Genomic DNA, 23,194 nt, shown 5'->3' with positions numbered 1-23,194 from the left:
TTGTGACATATGCGCTATTTATTCTTACTTCAGACCTCTTAATTAGATTTAAATGACGATAATTTTATATAAACACCCGTTGTTTTTTTAAATAACAACAAACTGAAGAAAACATAAACTTAAACACACCAACGCAATGACTGATAATAATGCGTAAAGTACGAGAGTGTCTAATGATCGTTTTGTTTATTAATGTGTATTGTTTTGTCAAATAAATTGTCTGTCTTCATTTTAACATTTATTCGAATTATGGAACATTTATGAAGATGATAATACGTGTGCTGCTATATGGCAATACATACTTTAAAGTCACTATAACGCTCACCAATACATACGGCTACTGTATTATGCTATATAAAAACATTCGACAACAAGTAGTACCACACGATGGTTAATTACAATAGGAAGACCTTAAAAACAAGTAACATTGATGTAAAAACGTTATATTACAAGCATTTGGCAAGTTTTAAGCATCTAAATATCGTTCCACGATGTAATCTACGTTCGCTCACGAGTCAGGATCGGATTCATTCGGGTTGCGTTCATTTGCATAATTTATACAAGCCATTTTCGCATTCGCTAAGGTAGCAGACCACAGTAGACACACACTCTCTCGGAGCCTCGGACGCCTTCTTGATCTCCACCACGCTCAATTCAGAAAATAACGAACCTGCAATCATAAAAACACATTCACTGCACACAAGTAGTCTGAAACTTACATTTAAGATAAAAAAAAGAGCATATGGAACCTGTACAGGTGATACTAATGACAAAAATGAAAGAATGACAAGGCCGCAAAAAGGGGCTTCAAAGTCAACTTTTTACCATGTACGAAAGTGGCTGGGGACGAATGAAACGTAATGATAGCCTGCTTTTGGAATGATATTTTTACACGCAAAACATAGCACAACCCATCAAACCATGAATAAATACCAGGTATCCAGGTGGTTTTCGCACAATAATTCACAGCGTGACCCTACTAGCGATTCCAGCTTAAAAAGAACCCAAAATACAATATGCCTACCGCAGTTGCCCTTCCTGAGTAACAAAGAACACAACAACAACAAGAGGTCATGACGCCACAGTTTCGCATTTGAAAATGGTCATATTCTTAGGATGTAATGCGATTTGGGGGTACAATAAGACCTATTACCCTCAAATTTGACATTGAAACCAACCCTTTCCAATATTTCACTTTTTGACGGGGCCAATTCGCATATTTCTGCTTCCTACCGTGTACTGCTACCTAAGTTCCAGTTACCCAGAATTCATTTGGATTTCACAGAATGATTATTCATGAGAGCTACGTCATGCTCCCGACGCTTACCGTATCCAATCTCGTGTTCGCCCGTAAATGTTCGGATATTTCACGGGAGATATAAATGGAATTATTTGTGGCAACAAAAAAATAAAAACGAGCATTTTGTATCTCGTTAAATCAATTATACCAGACAACATCTAACGTTGAAATTTTGCATTTTGCTAAAAGGAACATTGATTTTTTATGGGTTAGCTTTATTAAACGAAATATTCGATATTTATGAGCGTGATTGTTACTTTAACCCATTTATGCCTAGCGTCTAGAAAAAAAGGAATTGGCAAACAGCGTAGACCCAGATGAGACGCCGCATGATGCGGCGTCTCACCAGGGTCTGCGCTGTTTGCTTAATGGAATTTCTGTAAGAAATATTCCAAATACAAAAATAAATATACTAGACATCCCTAATTTTCGAAATAAATTGATCCAATTTAGAAGGATGGGAGGGTCCACTAGGCATAAATGGGTTAAGACTGATGAGTATAACTACACTCGTAATGTAAAGTGAAGGACAAAAAAGTGTAAGCAAAGTTTTTTATTTAAACAATCCAGACATAGATTTTTGTTCCTGAAGTTTGAGTCGATACATATATCAACAAAATACAAAACAAGCAGAAATGTAATATTATCTTGCCACTCTGAAAATCATATCTCTATATGTAATAATTAAACACCGGCAAATAATCGTAAAACACTAAATAAACGTTGAGCAAAATGTATATCATCTTTGATTATACATGTGTGTGTCACCACATCATATCGTATTGTTGCTTGTTTAGTAATTTGGCATAATTTTAAAGCAGAATGAATGGGACATAGTCAAAAAAGTTATTCTACTTACATCATAGCAGTCTAAGACAACATTTAAACTTAAAGAATAAAAAGTAATACACCAAGTATTGAACGCATGATCAAAAAGACTTCCGTTCTGCTTTAAGACGATCTGTCCCAATTTATACGAACGGTTTACCACAAACTTTTACGCGCACGTTGATCAATTTATCTTGATATGGTAAAATGACACAATGTTTATATCATATTAATATCACAGTTTAGGGTACACATGGCTCGATAAGGAATGTATTTACGGGAAATAACGTCCTTCATGATGACAATGTCATTTACATTTATTTCAATCCCATATGGCCACAAACACTAGTATATCACATCTTCTTCGCAAATATCTATAGCGTATTAGTATATAGTCATTATTTAACGAGCATCTGAGAATAAAATAACATTATATTGGATAATTACCTTTCATTAATAAAGTCATTTGTCAAATATATGTTTACGAGTCAACGCAAATTTTAATTCAAAACAAAAAATGACGATACATTGATTTTATGCGAAACATTGACATTCAACCAGAAGTAAACGTTACCTCAGCAATGTTAGAAATATTAAGTTTGACTGTGAAGCTTTTTTCTTGTTAAACCGATGACCAATTGTCTTTATACATGGTAGAAATACACTTCATTGCGATGTCTATAATAAATATTACTTCTTACAGAAGGAACTTATACGTTCTTATCATACTATTATGCACTATACATACTACATGTAATAACACATGCAACATTTACACATATGTTTATCAAACAAAAACCTACATATTTATAGCATTCTAAATATATCGAAAATTGTTTCAGCATTAATTAGCCGGTGGAGGTAATGTATCTGTATATTCACCAGGTTTGAGCCCCTTCTGTGACCCCATATGGTGAATGGAGTCGTTGTACGATGGAGGTCGTGAAGGCGGCTCAGACTTGTGCATTGCATAAGGGGGCGGAGCTAACGTCATCTCGTACGGGGGGAGCATAGGGGCCGCTGGGTCAAGGGGCGGGTAAACTGCCATTTGGTCGTATTGGAACGCGCTCGGCACGTGGTCAGCCAAGACGAACGCGGGGTTGTAATGTGTATTGGAGGTCGGGGAGGCGCGGTTTATGGGGATTCTGTACGGCGGGCCACGTGGTGCCGGAATTCGTGGCGGACCTGAAGTTAATAAACAAATCATAGTACATTATTAATGCCTTGATAAGAAAGTGTTAACTGTAAACTATAAGTTAAACTTATAAATCTGATTTTTAAAAAACTATTAAATAGTCCATAGACATTGACCTAACAAATAAAAATTTTTAGTCCATTATCAAACACAGTTACTTCGACTCAAATAAAAGTTATCATAGAGAACCAGTTATAAAGACATGAACGGCTAAACCTCTTTGTTGTGTATTATTTGCGTTAGCGGCATTGGTCGAAGCGCATCCGCATCGTACAATCACAGCGGTCTGTCTCGCAGCCTGGCGACTCTTGCTCTTCTTACGGTAGCAGTAGTAGCCTGCTGCCAGAATTATCGCAAACACCGCGGCGGCACCTGGAAGTATTACACAAAGGTTTTATATATAGACCATGCTCATCATTTGAGACACCTGTAACTTAAATGCTAATACAAAGGCATTGTATACAAACGTATGTGATTTTTTTTCTTAAAAATGATTAATTTGAAAAATTGAGGGTACTACCCGGTATATTTAAGACAGAATTTGGCTCACATAACTACAAAATTTATTTTAAATTATATTTGCACCTTGTTCAGGAAAACCCGGGCTAAATGAATGTACATAAAGTTTCGTCCCAGATAAGCATAAAGAGTACGCAATTATTGATTCGTGATTACAATCATAGCAAACATTTAACTGACTTCCTGATTAATAATGTATCATGCATAAAAGAACGAATATCATATCAGTTTAACACGATTTGTTAGACGAACTTGGTAATAACGAAACGAATGATCTGTATATTCGCAGATGTGTTTATGATGCGTATATATATAGTTCAGTTCACATATACTTTCGATGATATTTACATTGAACATTCATGTATGGACAAGTCGTATCGATGCAATACACATTCCGCGGCCAAAACTTAGGAGCCATTTATGTGTGGTTTCATGCCATATTAAGCCTTGTATAATAAGTAAAAAAATATAAAAAAAACTTCTTATATCAATCAAGTTATACGGTGTTATACTTTTAACAATAGATAAAAAGCTAATGTTAACATGTATCGAACATCGTGTTTGTCGTTGTAGAAGCTTAATATTGTATCAAGTACTTGTTTATCAAACATTACTGAATATTTCTAAAGGTATATAAAAATACTAATAGTTGTTCATGTAATAAAGTTTGATATTTAGCTGCTCATCGAATTTACAATAATAAATGCTAGTTGTCGTTAATTATTGGACATAATTGAGCCTTGTTAATCAGGCTAATCAGGGACGACACTTTTCGCCAAAACTTTATTTTCGTTAAGGAGGGACTTCCTTGAAACTAAAAATACCATAAAAGTGGAAAGTGTCGTCCCTGATTAGCCTGTGCGGACTGCACAGGCTAATCTGGGACGACACTTTACGCACATGCATTAAGCCCAGTTTTCTCAAAACGCGGCTCATATATACGAATTCGGGAAAACCAGTCTTAACGCAGGTGCGTAAATTGTTAAGTGCAGCCCAAACAGGATAATATTTAACGACACATTCCGATTGTATGATTTTTTTCGTTAAAAAGAAAGTCTGTTTAAAAAAAATTCAATTATATGCCGAAATTTGCTCCCCTAATAAGCCTGTGCGGACTGTACAGGCTAATCGGAGACGACTCTTTACGCACATGCAATAAACCAGTTTTTTTTTTCAAGAGCGCGCTTCATATGTATATTTTCGTTCACGACTGACGTCTTCTCTTCATGGTCCACAATATTTCACGAAAACCAAATGGTAATCGCAAAATGTATATTTTTAAATTAGATTCATATGTATTAAATGGTACCTAGTACTGAGCCCACTATAGGCAGGGTGTTGTCACAGCAATACTGCTCATAGTCGGTACCACAGCAACCGTTAGCACACGAGCGCTCGCGCGGCTCGTTTTTAAAGTTGTAACATATTTTCGTGGTCCCGGAAACTAATGCTGCAATAGAAGATGTTAATTATTAACATGACATGTCTGTACGCTTAATTGTGTTGTTTTTTTCAGTTTGTATTCTTGCTGTAGGTTCGTTGTTTTCTTTTAATTGTATAGTGAACTTGGCTCCTAACAAAGATGCCAGGTGGCATGTACTTAAATACGTGAACTTAGTAATTGCTTCGTTAATACTTTACGATATGTGTTAGTAATGAATTGTTTTTGTTTTGTTTTTAATATCATCACGCAATGCAATATGGTATCGGAGAGAAAGTGAAAGCATTTCATGACCTAACAGAAATCCCGAATTAAGCTTTAAAAAAGACTATATTAAACACTAAATATCTTGCTATTTATTGACAAAATGTAAAAAGTTATATTAAAAAAGTTCGTTGTATAAAAATACACAGTAGCAAATGCATGTTTAATGTTACGATTACAATTTTCGGTCTTAAAATATTCATTTGAAAACTTTTGATATTACCATATCATTTGAAGATGTGTTACAACGATTACCCATATCATAATAAAAAAAAGACAAACGCGTATATACTATATCTTTTACATATGTTGCTGCATAAAACAATACAGAAGATTTAAATTAACTTTCAAGATTTAAAATACAACTATAATGGGCAATGTAATTAAAACATTCAAGTATCAAGTACGATCACGTAAGTCGGTTATATTCTGGGATGTGTAATAATTGTTACATGCCGTTTTCTTGCTTGCGTATTTTAATGAACTTCACAAACGAAATACGTTATATATGTAGCTTAAAAAATTACCATTAATTAAAACGTCTTACCTTGCAGTGCATAGAAAATCACAGAAAAGAATACTTCTTTTTTCGTTGTCATGATCGTTGGTGAATTTAATTATAAAAAATAGTATTCAACTTTGTAAATAGCATGATTGTTCGGTTCGAGAAAGCTCAGAACACTGAAATCTCTAGATGCCATATTTGTTGGAATCTATATCAGCTCACATTTAATAAAATTTCAATATCCGCATGACGTCACACATACCTAATCAATATTATACTCGTCCACTTTAGCAAACCCGCTAATCATAACAGCGACTTCGATCCGCTAGATAAAGGCTTTGGTTCCGATTCGAAGAACACCTTTATGGTAATAACCTCAGAAATCAATACTGAACTGTTGGGACATATTGTCACATCACAAAGTTTGAATAGCAGTAGCAAACATTCATTTCCACCCCTATTGATCCATGTTTCAGCGAAAACGCTGTCGGCATATATCAGAGATCATATCGATCCTGGGTGCAAAAAGGAACCATGTGACATTGAAATTAGAAGGCATATGGTACCATGTGACATTGAAATTAGAAGGCACATGGTACCTTTTTGCACCAATGGGGCGATATCGAATTTCATAAATTATAAATGAACGAATACCGGTTGCAATTGCGCGTCTATATAAATGCTTATAGATGGCCCTTTAAATGCCACCAAAAGCAGAAACTGCCAAGAACGGCTGCTTGGCCTAACTTTGTTGAGATCTCCCATTGACGTCATATACCCGTATTGCTGTCTAATTGTTGTTTGAACAAGTTTAATGACTCGCGAAAATAGCGGTCGCTTTCAATAGGTTGTAAACTATCTCTAGATATAGAGACTTTTTAGCACATTCTAAATATATTCATTTTCTGTTCAAAAGTATTATATTTTTTGTAATAATATCGAAAAAGACGTGTTTAAGGACGTAAATAGCAATCCCAAGTTGACAATATATCAGACGCGCTCTGTTAAAAATTCTATACAGACGTGTCTTTATAGTTGTATTATGGAAAAATACTAGATTGTCGTCTCTAAGTCGCATACGTATGCTCACAGTAGGATCAATGTATTGACTTAATAGTGTTAAATAAATGTTAAAGTCCCATGTTCGATTTGTATTGGTAAACAAACACTCGCAAGTAATGAACTATTTGTATATAATTGCAGAACGTGTGTTCCTCGCATGCAAAGTGGAAGACAAATTGCGAACATCAAACCATTCGCGGTGATGAATTAATATACATGTATCAAAGCGCTGGAGGCACTGAAGTTGTTCGCTATTCCATAATATTAGACGCAACTCATTTATCAAAATTCGTGTTTAACTTTTTAAATCGCGAGTTTGAAATGAACACAACCCATTCAAATTTATACAGAGTGTGTCTTAGGTCGAGATGTGTGTGCACTGTTTATCATCATATTTATGTTATAGATATAATGTAAACAAAACAACAACAAGATGTCTCTTTTTAGACGTTCTGAAAGCATTAAAAATATGACGAAAATGGAATAATGAGAACCAGTTAATATGCGCATGTCTCAGTCTGGTCAGGAGTAACATAATGAGACCATAAAACCTTGAATGATTTTATAGCGGACAGCATCGCCTCTGACCAGACTACGCAAATGCACAGGCTGAGTTGAGCTACGCTGGCCGAAACGCCATTAGACCATTTTCGCATGACGCGTTTATGAAATTGTGATTTGAATGTTTCGAAAGAAAACTGCGTGTTACAAATTAACACACGATATATTTCGATGGTATTGAAATAAGCCATGTGAGGACACATATGATGTGAACTCCCGTTGTATAATTTGTATCTATGAACACTAATGTGTGGTTTAACTATAATAACACACAATTTATGCGGCAAATATGCGAATTACAAGTGAAAACACGCACACACAATTGTTTCACTTTTGTTTTTCAATTTAATTATTTAGAAACATAAATCTCAAACTTTATTTCAAATTCAGCATGTTCGCCGAATATCTTTTTAAAAGATATTTCTTACCTGATGCAATATTAAGTGTGTTTTTATGTCCCCCACCACTATAGTGGGGGACATATTGTTTTTGCCCTGTCTGTTGGTTGGTTGGTTTGTGTGTTTGTTTGCTCCAACTTTAACATTTTGCCATAACTTTTGCATTATTGAAGATAGCAACTTCGTATTTGGCATGCATGTGTATCTCATGGAGCTGCACATTTTGAGTGGTGAAAGGTCAAGGTCATCCTTCAAGGTCAAAGGTCAAATATACAGCTTCAAAGCGGCGCAGAAGGGGACATAGTGTTTCTGACAAACACATTTCTTGTTTATATTCGGTTTTAGCGATTATAAAGCATTTGTTTTGTTGTCTGAAGTATACCTGTAGTTATTGGTGAACTTATGTTCAACGTTGTATTAATTGGGAACTGTGCATATAAACGAACTTAACATTTTACTATTGCGTTGTTAGCACCCGCTAACTTTTGAGAACAAAAGAACGTTTCCCAGACATATAATTTCGCCTCTGCTTTTTTCTTTATTCGTGGACGACCTAGAACTACATTTACAAAGTAATTTAGATTCAGGTTTATATTTTGAGGATATGCTGTTAATATTATTGTTATTTGCTGATGATATGGCAATTTTGGGTAAAACACCAGAAGACTTACACAATAGCTTAGATAGTTTATAGGATTATTGTAACTGTGAGGTCTTGAGAAAAACACTAAAAAAAACAAGGTAATGGTTATTAGAAAAAGAGACAGAGTACTTCCAAATGAGAAGTGGAGTTACCATGGGAACTTGTTAGAAACTGTAGATAACTTCAACTATCTCGGTACAATTTTTAATTACACTGGCAATTTCGCTATGAATCAAGAGCATTTAATTGGTAAATCATTAAAAGCATAAAAATTACTTATGTATAATTGAAGAAAATATTATATTAAACCCAAATTACAATGCGTTAAAGTGTTTTAAAGGTCAGAATGAGTACTTGTAACGCTGGTGTATATGGTGACTTAGGAAGATACCCGTTATATATTACTCGATATATTAGGATAATAAAGTATTAATGTAAATTGTTAAATACTGATATATTATTATGAAAACGATTTATCGACAAAGTATATCTGATTGTTCAAAAGGTAATAATAATTGGGTATCAAATGTTAAACAATTGATAGAAACATATGGCTTTGCTGATTGCTTTATAGATAGTGATAATATTGATTGTAAAGCATTTCCACATATATTTAAACAAAGATTGATTGATACATGTACTTATAAACAAGACTGGCATAGCTCTGTTGAAAATAGTAATGTATTAGATTTGTTACAAAATTGTAAAGATTCTCTGTCATATGAACTATTTCTAGATGTATTGCCAAGTAGTTTAAGGTTCTTTGTCACTAGAATAAGATTATCTGCACATTCTTTAAGAGTTCAAACTTGTAGATTCGGTAGGAATAGAATATCAAGAAATGAGCGATACTGTCAATGTTGTAATTCCGTCGATATTGAAGACGAGTACCATTTCACTCTTTATTTGTCCTTGTTTTAGCAATATACGTAAGAAATATATTAAGAAACAGTATTATGTACGACCATCAATGTTCAAATTTATTGAGCTTTTGAAAACTGAAAACAAATTTGTATTGATTAAATTTGCAAAATATGTTAAAGAAAGCTTGGAAATTAGAAACGAAATTACAAATGTTAACGAAAACTGATCATCCTCTTTACATGCTGTGTTATGTTATATTGAAATATTAATTCGTGTTTATATATTATACTGATATACGTGATGTTATAAATTGTCATATAATAATATGTGTTATGATGATGTACTATGAACAAATAAAATAAAATATCTGTTCTGTTCTGTTCATATCAAATTTAACCCCGCTGTAGTAGCAAACACTATCAACAATGTTACGCAACAGACGCGTGATAGTGTATTGGACTCTCCACATCCCCTATTGACTAGCAGTTGTTTTATTTTCCCGCATCTATTAATAGCCTCAAATAATGAATGACCTGTGCTGAGCAAAAATACTATGTCATTAAGACGCAGCAGATAGTGGACTATTTTAATAATTCATAAACATTCTCTTCTGCGACACGTATAATACAAACATTGTTTATTGATTATTTACTCTATACGCTCCGTTTAAAATATTCCATTTAACACGATATTCACATTATGTTTCCAATTGTGAATGAATATAGTTGAAGAAATCAAACCTCTTGCATACATTATACATCTTTTTCTAGGCGCGGATGCGGCAGATAAGGCAGTTATCAGGTTTTTAAAAGGTCGCTTAGCGACCGTCTAAGGTGGTTAGCCTAAAATTCAGGTCGATACGCCTTAGCTACTAGGAGCCCATTACCCGCTTACTACGCGTATTCGCGCGATAAAGAGTTGTATAATATATTCAAGAGGTTTGAGTTCGAATAAGACCCATTTTCGCATGACGAGGGTCATTACAAATCTGATTGCGAATTGAAAATACCACATTTAAGAACAATGCTTTTTGATACAAAATAGAATTCAAAATAGCAAATTTGTTAAAAATGGCCGCCTATCCACACATTTAGGAATGATTTCCAGACGTGCTGACCAAGTACGGCAAACATTGTGTGTGATAATAAAACGATTTTCTGTTATCGTGACACTATTCTATTTCGCTAATGATTGTTTTCTCATCTTGGAGGCGAAAGTGAAATTCTGCGAGATGGATTGTAACCGGTAATTGTAACAGGGCCACAATTTGTGTCGTTTGAGCACACAGAGAGTAGTCCGGAATTCCTTACTCTGAACAGTGCTACATCTTTTGAATTGAGCACATACGCAGTGATGTAGCAGAGATTCAGAGGTTGTATCTCGAATCAGCATATTACATATTCGAAAATATTCATGCGTGTCTATTGGCGTTATGTAAAAGTCACTAAGATGACACTGAGTAAAACAGCTACGCCTAATAAGCGCACTAGTGCTCTATACCTATGTTTATGTTAGCGTTGTTGACACCGTGTGAACTGCTCGGGTAACAAGCATAAACAGCAATGTGTATATACTTTTATTCCTCTACATACAAGATACGAAGATTATTGTATATTTTGAATTTGTATATGGTGTCAAAAATCAAAAAATTTGTACACGGAACTTTCATTATGAAGTTATATTCTTGGTGAGATAGTTATTTGATATTCCAAAAATATTCCTTTTATATGATGGTGACTGCAAATTTTATTTATATTAAGTTCTCATTACCATTTTCATCATACTTTCTATGCTTTCAGAACGTCCAAAAAGCCATGTTGTTTTTATTTTGTCTAAGTTATTTTTACGAAATAATAAGGATGATAAAACGTGCACACAAAACTCGACCCGTGCGCTATGACACACACTTTATTAATTTGAATGGTGTGTGTTCATTTCAAACTTGCGATTGATTTTGAAAACTGAATTGCGTGTTAAATTATGCAATAGCGAACATCTTCAGTGCCTTCAGCGCTTTTATTACTTAAGCTGTTCGCAAGCGAACAACTAATAAACGGAAATCAAATACAAAGGTCGTCGCACATGCATCCTTTTAACACACGACTCTCTAATGGTTCGAATGTTTATTGAATGTATATATTATTTCGCTAGTCGAGACATGACCGCACCCCCCCCCCCCCTCTACTTTCTAACAAAAATTGCTTTACATTGACCTTTGATATAATTTATGCTAAAAAGTGTTCCTCCTGCTGGTGGAGATAAAGATCCAATTTGTTTATATTTGAAACGCAAATGTGTGGTTGCACATATGTTTGAAATCAATTTTGTTCACAGCATACCGTTTTCTAAATGGTCCAGTTAAAACGAAATCACAATGTCGTCGAAACATTATTTTATGACCAAAAACCTAACATTTTTAAGAAAAATACAATTATGATTTTCTAAACCAACGAACAAACAAAACGAAATACGAGTAAAGAGATTTAGACAACTTATCACAGTTAGATTTTTACGCACTTATATAAAAATAGTAATTGACCCAGACAGTACAGGAGAGTTCTACAAAGTCAGGAAAGTAAAACACAGTATAACACAGACCACAATTACAACTCTATGAACTATGTAAATTGTTCGTGTGCATGCTGGCTTACAACATATAGCCGTTGTTATAAAAGTTTCAAACGATTATTTTGATACATCCAGGTTTACGTGTTTTAGAACTGTAGGACGGATCAAATACTTGTCTTGTTTTTTTGCTTCTGTTGCTGGTAATTTCTTCTACGAAAAAGCACGACAACTCATATCTACGTATAGAAACAGAAACAAACAAACTTTAAGCAGATGTTATCAAACGTCTTATTGAAGATTGCAAAAAGTGACATACGTTTTTATTTCGCCTAATAATTTCAGCAACATTCTTGGAAATGAAATGTTCAATTTATGGGAGAGCTGTTCTCATTTTGAATATATTTTTTATTTTCCCTTTACTGAATACTTTATCCAAAGCGGTCATAATTTTGTAATAACGAAAATGTAAGTTAAGAAACATTAAAAGCACGATTCTTTACCTTGAAAGATATTATGTAAGTTCTAAAACTCAGCAGGTTAAATTATATTTTGAAGTAAATTAACACAGTTCGCATTAGACTGATACGTTGAAATAACACGAAATATTTGCAATAATATATAATTGTTTGAAAGTATATATCTGCAGGGATTGTCATATGATTAAATATTGAAGTAAAATCATTAGCAGGTTAAAAAATGTGATGGAGAAGCATTACAATGCATCGGCTTTCATTTTTGAAAAATGTGGTATGTAGTAAGCAAATATAAATGTTCAGATTAATAAAAAATAGTCTCGATATCAAGTTATGTGTGTTACAGATTTGTCTAAAACAAGTGTGAAACCAATATTTAGATGTAAATTAATTTTGGCATTAAACGCTAAAACTACAGTTGATAAACAAATCATCTACTGCAATAACAAGAATTAAACAACATGAGTGTTAATCACTGAAAAAACAGTATCGTTCTTAAAATTGCCGCCAGTTGGGTTTTTCGTCCACTTAAATTTGTCACGTGACTCCAACTTTAGGCGGACGACCATTTGTGCTTCTGTACTGTATTGTAGAACATCCCCGAGTACGTTGCTGGAACGATAATAAAACCAGTAATTTACAGTAATTTACATGGTATAGTGTATGCTCTATGCATATGCACGCGTTAAAGGGACCTTTTCACGTTTGGTGTAAATGGTAAAAATTGAAAAAGATGGTTTTAGATTTGCGAATTTTTGTTGTAGTTACATATTTGCCAGTAAAATGTAATACCATGCTCTAAAATATCCATTATATATGCATCTTTTAGCGATTTAAAAACCTGGAACGTATAAAACGTTACAAAAACTAAACTATTGAATAATTTGGAGAGTTCTGTTGTTTTCGTTATATGTTCTGAGATAACGTTGATTGCTAAAATAAAGTTTAATATATCAGCACGGATGCCCGATTGGGTTGTGTGCTAGACTTTTTCTCCTATGGTCAGTGGTTCCAGCCCAGTTGAGGATATTTTTTTTTAAATGTATTCTCTTTTTTACAGGGGCTATTAAGTTCCAATTTTTACATTTATCAATTTTAAGCATTTAATGACAAACTTCAATACACGCAAATATCTGTGAAAAGGTCCCTTTAACAGTTATTTACTGTCGGACAACGGATGGTATATTGATAACTAATGGAAATGTTTAGGACTTCACTTTGCTTATAATTATTTGAAAATGCACATTTGCTGAAACACACGCGAATTAATAAAACTATTTTCATTTATATATTAAGATGTTGATGTGGAAACGAACAACAACGACAGATTAGAATTAGAAAACTATTTGAATAAAAAACAGATTCAAGCCCCAATAAGACTCATCAAAATCAATGAATATTACGGTGTTTTTTTTAAGCAAACAATAAAGTTAACATATAAAAAAATCAGTGTACCTCATAGCAATAGCCAAAAACTCAATGCTAGATATGACCTGGTAACATAGATTTTACGATATACAAAATGTTCGTTTTTATTTTGTGTGTGAACATTTATTCCATGTGTATTTGCCGCTACGATATCCGGACATTTACGAGCGAACGCGAGATCGGCTTCGGGCAGCAATGAGAACTACGCCGTGCTTCCGACGCTGCCCATTTACATGATTCTAATATAATTAAAAATTCCCTTCCATACATTACCTCCCCATGGTGACTGCTGGAATGTGAAATGCGGCGTCGCGGTGATGAGATTGCTCTCGCTCGTTTCCGGGACATTTTTGGCGCCGATCCAGGTGCCCAGTAGTTTGTCGGCCGCCAGTCTATCGGGCGACGCCGTCATCCACGTCAGGCCTTCGTCGGTAGATTGGAGAATCGTCTTCAGGTTCTGCCCGTACGCGTAGAGGACATTCAGTGCCGTCTCGCGACCAATCATGCTTGCCAGATTGCCGTCAATTTCTGTCAACGAGCGTAAGCGGATGTACAACAACATCGTCAATATGGGTAAGGATTGGAAATATGCGTTCATCGTTGAACATTACATATGCACTTGTACAGTTTAACCCATTTATGCCTGGTGGACTTTCCCTCCTTCTAAATTGGATCAATTTATTTCAAAAATTAGGGATGTCTAGTATATTTATTTCTATATTTAGAATATTTCTTACAGAAATTCTTATAGCAAACAGCGCAGACCCTGATGGGTCTACGCTGTTTGCCAAGGCCTTTTTCTAGACGCTAGGCATAAATGGGTTAAGGAGTATTGCATCAACGATACTTTTATACATTATAATTGAGAAGTAAAATCATATTTTATAATGTAAAACGTACATTTGGAGTCGGTATTTGTAAAAATACTTTTAAGCATTCAAATAAAATAGTTTATTAAACCGAAGCACCTCTTATGCAAAATATGTGTATTATCAGCAGACTTGGTGTCACTGATCATATTCAATAGCAAGATAATATGGATGTAAATCAACAAGGCTGAGACGAAACAAAGGGTCTGACAGAACAAACAATAACCCTTGCAGATATTATAGCCGAGATGAAGTCGTTATGCTATTACCGTTCCACTCATCGCCGTTGTTCAGACTCCTTATGCAGTGTCCGTGATATGTCGAGCTGCAATAAGATATGGTATCATGCTAATAACTAATAAATCATTGAATCGACAATGTCGATGCACATTAATATTTTATATACCACATTAATATTTAATATACCATATAGTGACAAATATCGACAACAAATGTGTGGACATCACAAATGTAGTCGTGCCCATGTTCCATATGTTTGGAGAATTCTCTTTGGACATTAATGATAATTCGAAATTTGGTTCCTTGTGTTGCGACAATGCTACCTAACTAAAAAAATATATGTGGCTTAGTTTCCGTATGAATTTCTTTGGAGCATGGAGTAATTTATGAGAGCGTTTGAGATCAATCTATGCCCAGTGTCAATTGTCGTGAGTCGAGCGTTGTAAACTTTTAGCTCTTTACCACTCATGGGTTGACATTACCAATCAATATTGATGAAACTTTAACCATTTTTTATTTCGATAATACCGGATATAGATAACAAGAAATATCTTTAAAAAAGATATACGGCGTTGATAGTTCAATGAATGAGATCAAGGATAGCGAATGTCTTTTTCTGTGCAGTTCTCAGCTGCATCACACGCAGTACGGGATGTTACGCGGAGTTTTCGCGGCTTATTTTACATTATAACATATTGCTGGTCATAAACCTGTAGATACAAAACAGAAAACCAAAATAAGAATGGAAGTGAAATTAAAACATATGAGTCAACCGGTCACACGCGAAGTATCCGTATTTAAAGGCGCGTTCTTCGAACAAACCTGTTTGAGTGATTTGTCGGGCATTGCTATTTGATTCGATTGTTTACAGTATCGAGAATCATCGCGCTCATGCTCAATACATTAGTCAATATGGTGGAATAAGTATTGTTAAATTAATTAAATAATATTTATCATTGCATTGTTGAAAACACATTAAGGATCTATTAACACATTAAGAATCTATTATTGACCTACCATATATATATTGCTGATTATCTTCATTTAACATATTTCTGGTCTAAAGAAAATTTCAAGTAACCTAGTTCACGGATAGCTTCTTTATTACATAACGAATATTTTACTGGCCGCGAACTCCGGTGATGACCTTTATTAACTCTGACATTCACACACTAACCGCGAATTGACCCGATACCTCGCGGGTTGAAACGTAATGTATTAACCTCGCTTCCACTGCTCTTTAAACTTTTACATGTTAACTGAATCATATGTTATATGTTACATGCCCAACTTTTGTTCAAAACAAAAAAGTATTACTGTTTTCTTTCTTTTTTTTTACATACAGATGTAAAACAGACGTGTCTGATTGTTTAATTTGATGCCTTATGGAAACTGTGTAATATATGCAAAATATGTGTGTTATGTCTTACTATTATTATTAACATAATAATACACATTTTATGCGCAAGATAATCAAATTCTAATTTAGTATATTTCCGTAAATGTTGATAACTAGATAGCCACCGTGCCACATAAATAGTTTGTAAAAAATGCTATTTTCTTTTTCCTCAAACTACTTGCATGCATTACGTTAGATTGAATGTATATTATTTATAACTGTATGATCACTTCCTATTCACATGACCTGTTGATGTATGTATAATTACAAGGTTAAGACTGACGATGTACTATGTACAAGTCGTAATAAACTTATGTTCTGTTCTGTTCTGTTAACATGTTGACAGGAATATGGAAGTAAGTACTAAATATGAGAACATAGCCTTTAAGTATAAACGCTTTTGCGCTTGTAATTTCTGAAAATAAAAGGTGCACCCACAAACTGTATTGATGTCGAGAATTGAGTGTAAAACTGTTCTATCTATTAAGCCTTTTCATTAGAGATAACATTGTTTCATGCAGTAAAACATTGTTACAAAGACGCGGATATGTTTCCAATGTTCTGGTGGTATACTCAAATCAGACAATGGAATAAATGAAGTGTATTCATTCGTACCTAGCCGCGGGAAATTATATTTGAATTGTATTGGACACTTACAAAGGTCAGGTAAGGTGAAAAGCTGGCTTAATACAGCAACGCCAAAAAAAACGCACTTTTTTACCAATCTAGACGCAATAATTATGACGAAATTAATTTAAAATGGGTCAAAATGTTTATCAAGATAATATCTAGGCCAAGAAAGAATCGTGGACGAGTGTTCGAGAAAAAAAATCGTTATAATTCTAAAAAGAAGATTAATCATTCAATCGTGATGGAATTTTGTTAGAAGTTTAATTCTTAGGCAATTCTTAGTCTAGGTCAAGTGGGGTCAAAAACTAGGTAAATGGTACTTATAAAACAATCTTGATAAACAATGGCCAAAACTGGGATCCCCAGGTCAAGTCTTCGTCAATCATTGACCTTAAGCTCAGAGGAGCGCTTAAAGGGTCAACATGACCCTCTCTTTCTTGAATTCTTATATATTATGATATGCATATATTGTTTCTTTATCGCGAACTGTAACCAACTAGTATATATAATGATAAAAAGATTTATATTGCATCACCTCTACTTACCTATCTGACTTCCGGTCACAGACGATTACCTGACCGACAGATGTCGTCAGGAAACTGCGGTGGTAGAAGTCTGAAATGATCGAAGTACTAGAGCTATCATTCACAGTCAATTATACAGAGTATACTCAGATTTGACGCACTTGAAAACTGTTGATCTACATGTTTGGCTTTTAAGTTAGTTTTGTAGATATTGTCGGCGACAAACCGCTTAATCAATTGTGAACCATATTAGAAAATGATTCAAACTAACAGGCCTTGTATTGAGTTTTTAAGGCATGTTACATTGTGTACGATTAATCGACAGTGTCTACTAGTGCACAAGTAAATACTACACCGGAGATACATTTATACCTCTGGTATTTTTCCTCGGTATTTATGCTACGCTAACACGTCAAGTAAGAAAATTCAAACCATTCAATCGCAGAATCTGTAGCGTGCATATAAATTAAAACACCATTTAAACATACACGTACTTGACTAGAACTTAAATATGGAATAAAACATACCAGAACACAAAAGGTGTACATGTAGCATCATATTACCATTATATGTAAGTTATTTTAATTTCGGTTCGTTAAAGCACGGACTCATTTTAGGTGAAGTGTGCTTCAATTATTACTTAAAAATATTTCGACTCATCGGTGTGATTGTGCTTTCTATCAACACGTGACAACGCGTGACAAAAAAGTATTACCTGTTGGTACTGTTGGGTTCGTCGCAGCCACCACTGCGCATGAAGCTAAAAATATGTAATTCAGAACATAAGTTAAATTAGCTCTTAAGAAACTATTTTGAAATCGATTTAAATAAATGAAAGGAATGAACGTCAGTGCGTTTCAAGTGTATTGACGTAAATCGATCTTCATATTTCTAACTGATGCCTGCACAATATACATGTATTACCATTCTCAGTAAATCAGTAGTTTATTAAAGTAAATATGCCGTGGGTTCATCTTGTCAGCTACTTTAACAGAAAATCTCAGATAAATATTGTTGATGACACACGTTTTGCAAGTACTACATGGTATTGAAATCAAGCATAAGTTCCACGCCCATGCTTAAATATGTTCGTTACATTGAATTCAACGCTTTATATAAGGGAGACCAATGCTTTTGTATCTACTTAACTGATAAAAGCTGTCTATTTTCTTTAGACCCACACCTCATATATTAATCCAGAAGTTATTTTTTTAAATAATCGATAAATCCCATAAAATACACGAAATCTTAAACCCGACGTGATCTGTTGCGTAAAGTACCGTGTAGTCCGTTAAATGTGTGATTTTCAAGTACAATTAGTGAAAAACGTTACTACATGCTAAATTGCATAATGTTTACCAAAACAATATATTTGAGGTCTTCATCTTCTTGTTTGTGCAATTTGCAAAGCTTTGAAGCAAAACTAATTTAAGTATTTTAGCATTTTCAAAGAAAAAGCTATAAAAGTCACGCAATGTTTCGTGGTCTCATACTTAGCGACCAGCGGAGCTCCTGACCAACTGCGCGAAAGGCATAAGACCCATTTTGCATGGTCACAAGTTAATATATGTGTCGCGTTCCGAGAGCTTGTGCGAAAGTGTCGTCCAAGATTAGCCTGTGCAGTCCGCACAGGCTAATCAGGGACGACACTTTCCGCCTTAATTGGATTTTTGCTAAGAAGAGACTTCATTTAAACGAAAAATGTCATAAAAGCGGAAAGTGTCGTCCCTGATTAGCCTGTGCGAACTGTACAGGCTAATCAGGTACGACACTTTACGCACATGCATTTTGCACAGTTTTCTCAGAACACGACTCATATATATTGCTTGATATATAAATATCTACCAAAATAAGAAAACGCATCGAAATCGGTCATATAATCATATTTTCGTTATTATAATTTATAAAAGATTTAAAATAATCACGATAGCGTTGGATACTTGTGGAAAAAATCGAGTAAGATTACTTTGTACTTGCATGGCCAGCGAAAATCAAAGTTTATATTGCATTAGCACCAAGCGCTTTTGAACATAAATGAAATCAAATGTATTTCTTACCATTAAATAGTATTCAATGAAATTGTCGGCTTTTTTCCACAAGAATTTGTTCCACGTTAGCATGCATCGAAAGATTGTCGATAGACATAATAAATCTTTAGTTCCAAAACGTGTCATGCAGAAATGGATCGTATGCCATAAGCGGACAGCCTAGCTCTAATTCAGCCTGTGCGTTTGCGCAGTCTGATCCGGAGCTTCGCTCCCCACTATAAAGTCACGATATATTTCGTGGTATCGTTAGCAGACAGGATTGATCCTGTTCTAGAGCTTAGCTGGTCGCATGTTGTGTAAGACCCATTTCCGTATGACGCAGTTCTTCTATACCTGCTTGGGTGACGGTCGATGTTATCTCGCAGCCGTACAGTTCGAACTTGAGGGCGACATTCGGCATGTTCATGCCGGTAGTGTCGTTTGTGACACGAATACGGAGACCGCGGGAGACGGTTCCACTGGTCAGAACGTTGGTCAATGGTCCGGGGTTGGGGCCCAGGCTTTTCTGCAAAGCGTTTATAGCCAAGTTGGTTTTGTGATTGACTAAATCATTTTAATAACTGATTGTAATTTTTGTTATTATATTGTAAAGCTATATAAACCTAAGCTATCATTACAATTTCATTGGTTTGTTTGTATCATATTGTCGTAAGTCAATGCCTGGTAAACATTAGCTTATAAATAAGATGCATAAGTTATGAATGTTCTATTATTATTTTAGATTATTCTCTTTACCAAGTTCAACGCATGATTAATTGAACATTTACATAAAGCTACAAAAACCGATGTACGGATATATTTTTCATTATAGGGATAATACACGTTTTCGAGGACATGATCATCTGCGGGCGCTCGAAAAATCCGTTCTTGCCCGAGTGCGCAGCACGAGGGCAGACCCGGATTTTGAGAGCGCCCGCAGATGATCATGTCCGAGAAAATGTGTATTTTCGCTATTATTACATAAACAAATCACACACACCAAAATAATTTTAAATAACTTTGAAAACAATATGTTTTGTTCATTCGACATCGACAAAATAATTCGATTATTTCAATACAGTTCAAGGTTGTGTTTTACATATGCCTCACTCGGTCATCATCCAAAATGACGAGGCTTTACATTCGGATAGGCAGTTTTTGATTTTAAATGTGTTTAACCAGTGGATTAATGCAAACTTGAAATGCAGCCGCGCAAAGTAAGAAATGAGGAATTATTTTGGAATTTACAACAGGAACGTTGAAGGTACATAAACACTTAAATTTACAGCATAGCCTTTTGAAAGTGTTGAGTAAATAACCTAAACTTCATTGACGTTGCCAATAAAATAAAGCTGTTGTCAAGAGAGTGCATATGGTTTAACTTGAAAAGTGGATTGAAATAGCCATTATCCATGCATGCATGAGGAAACTGATGCTTATTCAGTTTCCCATTTATGCTTGGAAAGTCGTCGAAGGCTGGAGAAGGGAAGTAACTGCGCGTGGACCAGATTATGGCTATGAAAAACCACATAACAGGGCTTAAACGGCACGTGAATCGCATTGTTAATACACGATTTCTCCCGTTCAAGCCCTCCTTTTGCCAAGTTTCTGCAACCCGCCAGAGGGCATTATAGATATAGTTTATGCAATAATAGTTGTTATAACATGTTTTAACTTGCTAAGCATATCACTTTAAAAAAAATCAATATGAAATCCCGGTAGTACGCAAATGTCAATCAATAATTTAGACATCACTATGCCGAGAAAATAGCAATCAGACAATATGAAAACATGCTTCAAATATTACAGTTTCAATAGGGAATCAATAAAGGTAATTGGAATTTCATGTTGGGTTTTCAAATTCTTTCGGTATAAACTACAAGTGAATTATAAAAGCAGAAAAGGCATTTTACTCGTATACAATTCAGGTGAGTTAATGGACTTCTATAACTGCATATAGACTGTTCAATGCTGCATTAAAGGGGCCTTTTCATGTTTTGGCAAACAGACAAAATTTTAAAATAAATGTTTCACATTCGCAAAGTTTCGTGGTAGTTATGATATTTGTGGGGAAACAGTAATATTTACCATGCTCTAAAATATCCATTATATGCATCTTTTGACGATTTAAAACCTGAAAATTATAAAGCGTTGCAACGCGAAACGATTTAATAGTTTGGAGAGCTCTGTTGTTGGCGTTATATTTTGTGATACTACGATAATTACTTTTTAAGAGTATATATAAAATACATCAACCATTTTATGAGCACGGATGGCCGAGTGGTCTAAGCGATATACTTTTACGCCAGGGATCAAAGGTTCGAACCCAGTTGAGGGTTACTTTTTTCTTTCTACTTTTATTCTTGTTTATTTTATTGAAGTTTTTTAGATCCAATGTTTACATTCATCAAAACAACGAAATTAATTACAAACTTCAATATATGCCACAATCTTTGAAAGGGCTCTTTAAAATGTATTGCTTCTATAGGTCACACGTGTAAACGCACTGTTTCCGATCCAAACCAGGACTTTCCGTCGTTCGTGTATTCCAGGGTAATCTCGGTGGCTTTGTGAGGTGCGACCGTGTTCTGCTGCACGTCTAGTGACGTCACTCTCGTCTGGTCCCCGAAGTAAACCATCCAAAACCTGTTCTCGGCGAACTTGCCGTTACGAACGTACGGTTTCCAGGCTGCATTTACATGGACAAAAGCGGTCTATTTATTTTTGGTGTTTGTTTGTTCGTATAAGAGTTAGACAGCAATAACAATACAACTTTTTGGACTTTGCTGATCGTTTAATACATATCAATTCTGATTTATATTATTGTTCGAAAGCCAGAGTTGATTTATCAGTCAGAATATCATGTTTTTAATTCTGATTCTAATTATATACCATATGGCACTGCTACTTAAAACCAGTTACACAGGCAGTAGGAAAAACGGAGGTGCTAAATTTCGATGCGTTAACACATTCACTTACAAATACGGCAGTGAAAAATATGTTATCAAACTAATCAGGAAGTGCTCAATAAATGCGTTTCTTCAAACTAATGCTGTTAATTTAATAGAATAGTTGAATTATTATTGAATAGAAGTAGTCCTACCGGTTTTATTTGTCTGAATGCATGAAACTTTAGCACTTTCGTATTTATTAAACGTCCAATTTGAATACATCGAAATAGTGCTACGTCAATGCTTCTAAATTGAGAATCGGAAAATATTGTCATAAATTCGTTGTGATCGAATACCTAAGACGCCGCCCATGCCGGCGAGGAGAGGAGGGGGTGTACTCAATATGAAAGAGTGTACCATTGGCGCCGTCAAGGCGGGCGGGCGGGCTGGGTGGGGATTGCGATATGTATTCAATATGACAGAGTACCCAAGGCACCAACCAGCCGATCGGGAGTGAGAGAGACGATATAATGTATTCAATATGACAGAGTACCCAAGGCACTAA

The 23,194-nt window shown here is 34.9% G+C and overlaps 2 protein-coding genes across 2 annotated transcripts in view; both read right to left on the bottom strand.

Annotated features, from left to right (window-relative positions):
* Nucleotides 1-212: 212 nt before the first annotated feature.
* LOC127870235 (uncharacterized) lies at nucleotides 213-6,489 on the bottom strand. The gene is made up of 5 exons (XM_052412879.1): nucleotides 6,095-6,489; nucleotides 5,152-5,292; nucleotides 3,540-3,695; nucleotides 3,011-3,313; nucleotides 213-670 (listed from the first exon to the last, which is right to left on the bottom strand). The coding sequence occupies exons 1-5, from the start codon at nucleotides 6,144-6,146 to the stop codon at nucleotides 543-545; spliced, it is 780 nt and encodes a 259-aa protein (XP_052268839.1). The 5' UTR covers nucleotides 6,147-6,489; the 3' UTR covers nucleotides 213-542.
* Nucleotides 6,490-11,955: 5,466 nt separating this feature from the next.
* The window catches only part of LOC127865529 (uncharacterized), a 60,248-nt gene continuing 49,009 nt past the window's right edge, over nucleotides 11,956-23,194 (bottom strand). Inside the window, exons 28-34 of the mRNA XM_052405375.1 lie at nucleotides 22,246-22,427; nucleotides 20,093-20,264; nucleotides 18,427-18,471; nucleotides 17,733-17,802; nucleotides 15,188-15,243; nucleotides 14,323-14,577; nucleotides 11,956-13,233 (exon numbers count right to left, since the gene is read on the bottom strand). Of these exons, the coding sequence (XP_052261335.1) occupies nucleotides 13,175-13,233; nucleotides 14,323-14,577; nucleotides 15,188-15,243; nucleotides 17,733-17,802; nucleotides 18,427-18,471; nucleotides 20,093-20,264; nucleotides 22,246-22,427 (839 nt within the window). The 3' untranslated portion in view covers nucleotides 11,956-13,174. The remainder of the gene's footprint in view (nucleotides 13,234-14,322; nucleotides 14,578-15,187; nucleotides 15,244-17,732; nucleotides 17,803-18,426; nucleotides 18,472-20,092; nucleotides 20,265-22,245; nucleotides 22,428-23,194) is intronic.

The sequence above is a fragment of the Dreissena polymorpha genome, chromosome 2 (genome assembly GCF_020536995.1).
Source record: "Dreissena polymorpha isolate Duluth1 chromosome 2, UMN_Dpol_1.0, whole genome shotgun sequence".
Taxonomy (NCBI): Eukaryota; Metazoa; Mollusca; class Bivalvia; order Myida; family Dreissenidae; genus Dreissena; species Dreissena polymorpha.
This window is presented reverse-complemented; position numbering and strand designations above follow the sequence as displayed.

Bases quoted from the DNA above. Each gene is read 5' to 3' on its own strand.
- LOC127870235 (XM_052412879.1), bottom strand. From the start codon at position 6,146: ATGACAACGAAAAAAGAAGTATTCTTTTCTGTGATTTTCTATGCACTG. The intron at 5,293-6,094 runs GTAAGACGTTTT...CTTCTATTGCAG, and splicing joins GATTTTCTATGCACTGCAAG to CATTAGTTTCCGGGACCACG. The intron at 3,696-5,151 runs GTACCATTTAAT...TAATACTTCCAG, and splicing joins TATAGTGGGCTCAGTACTAG to GTGCCGCCGCGGTGTTTGCG.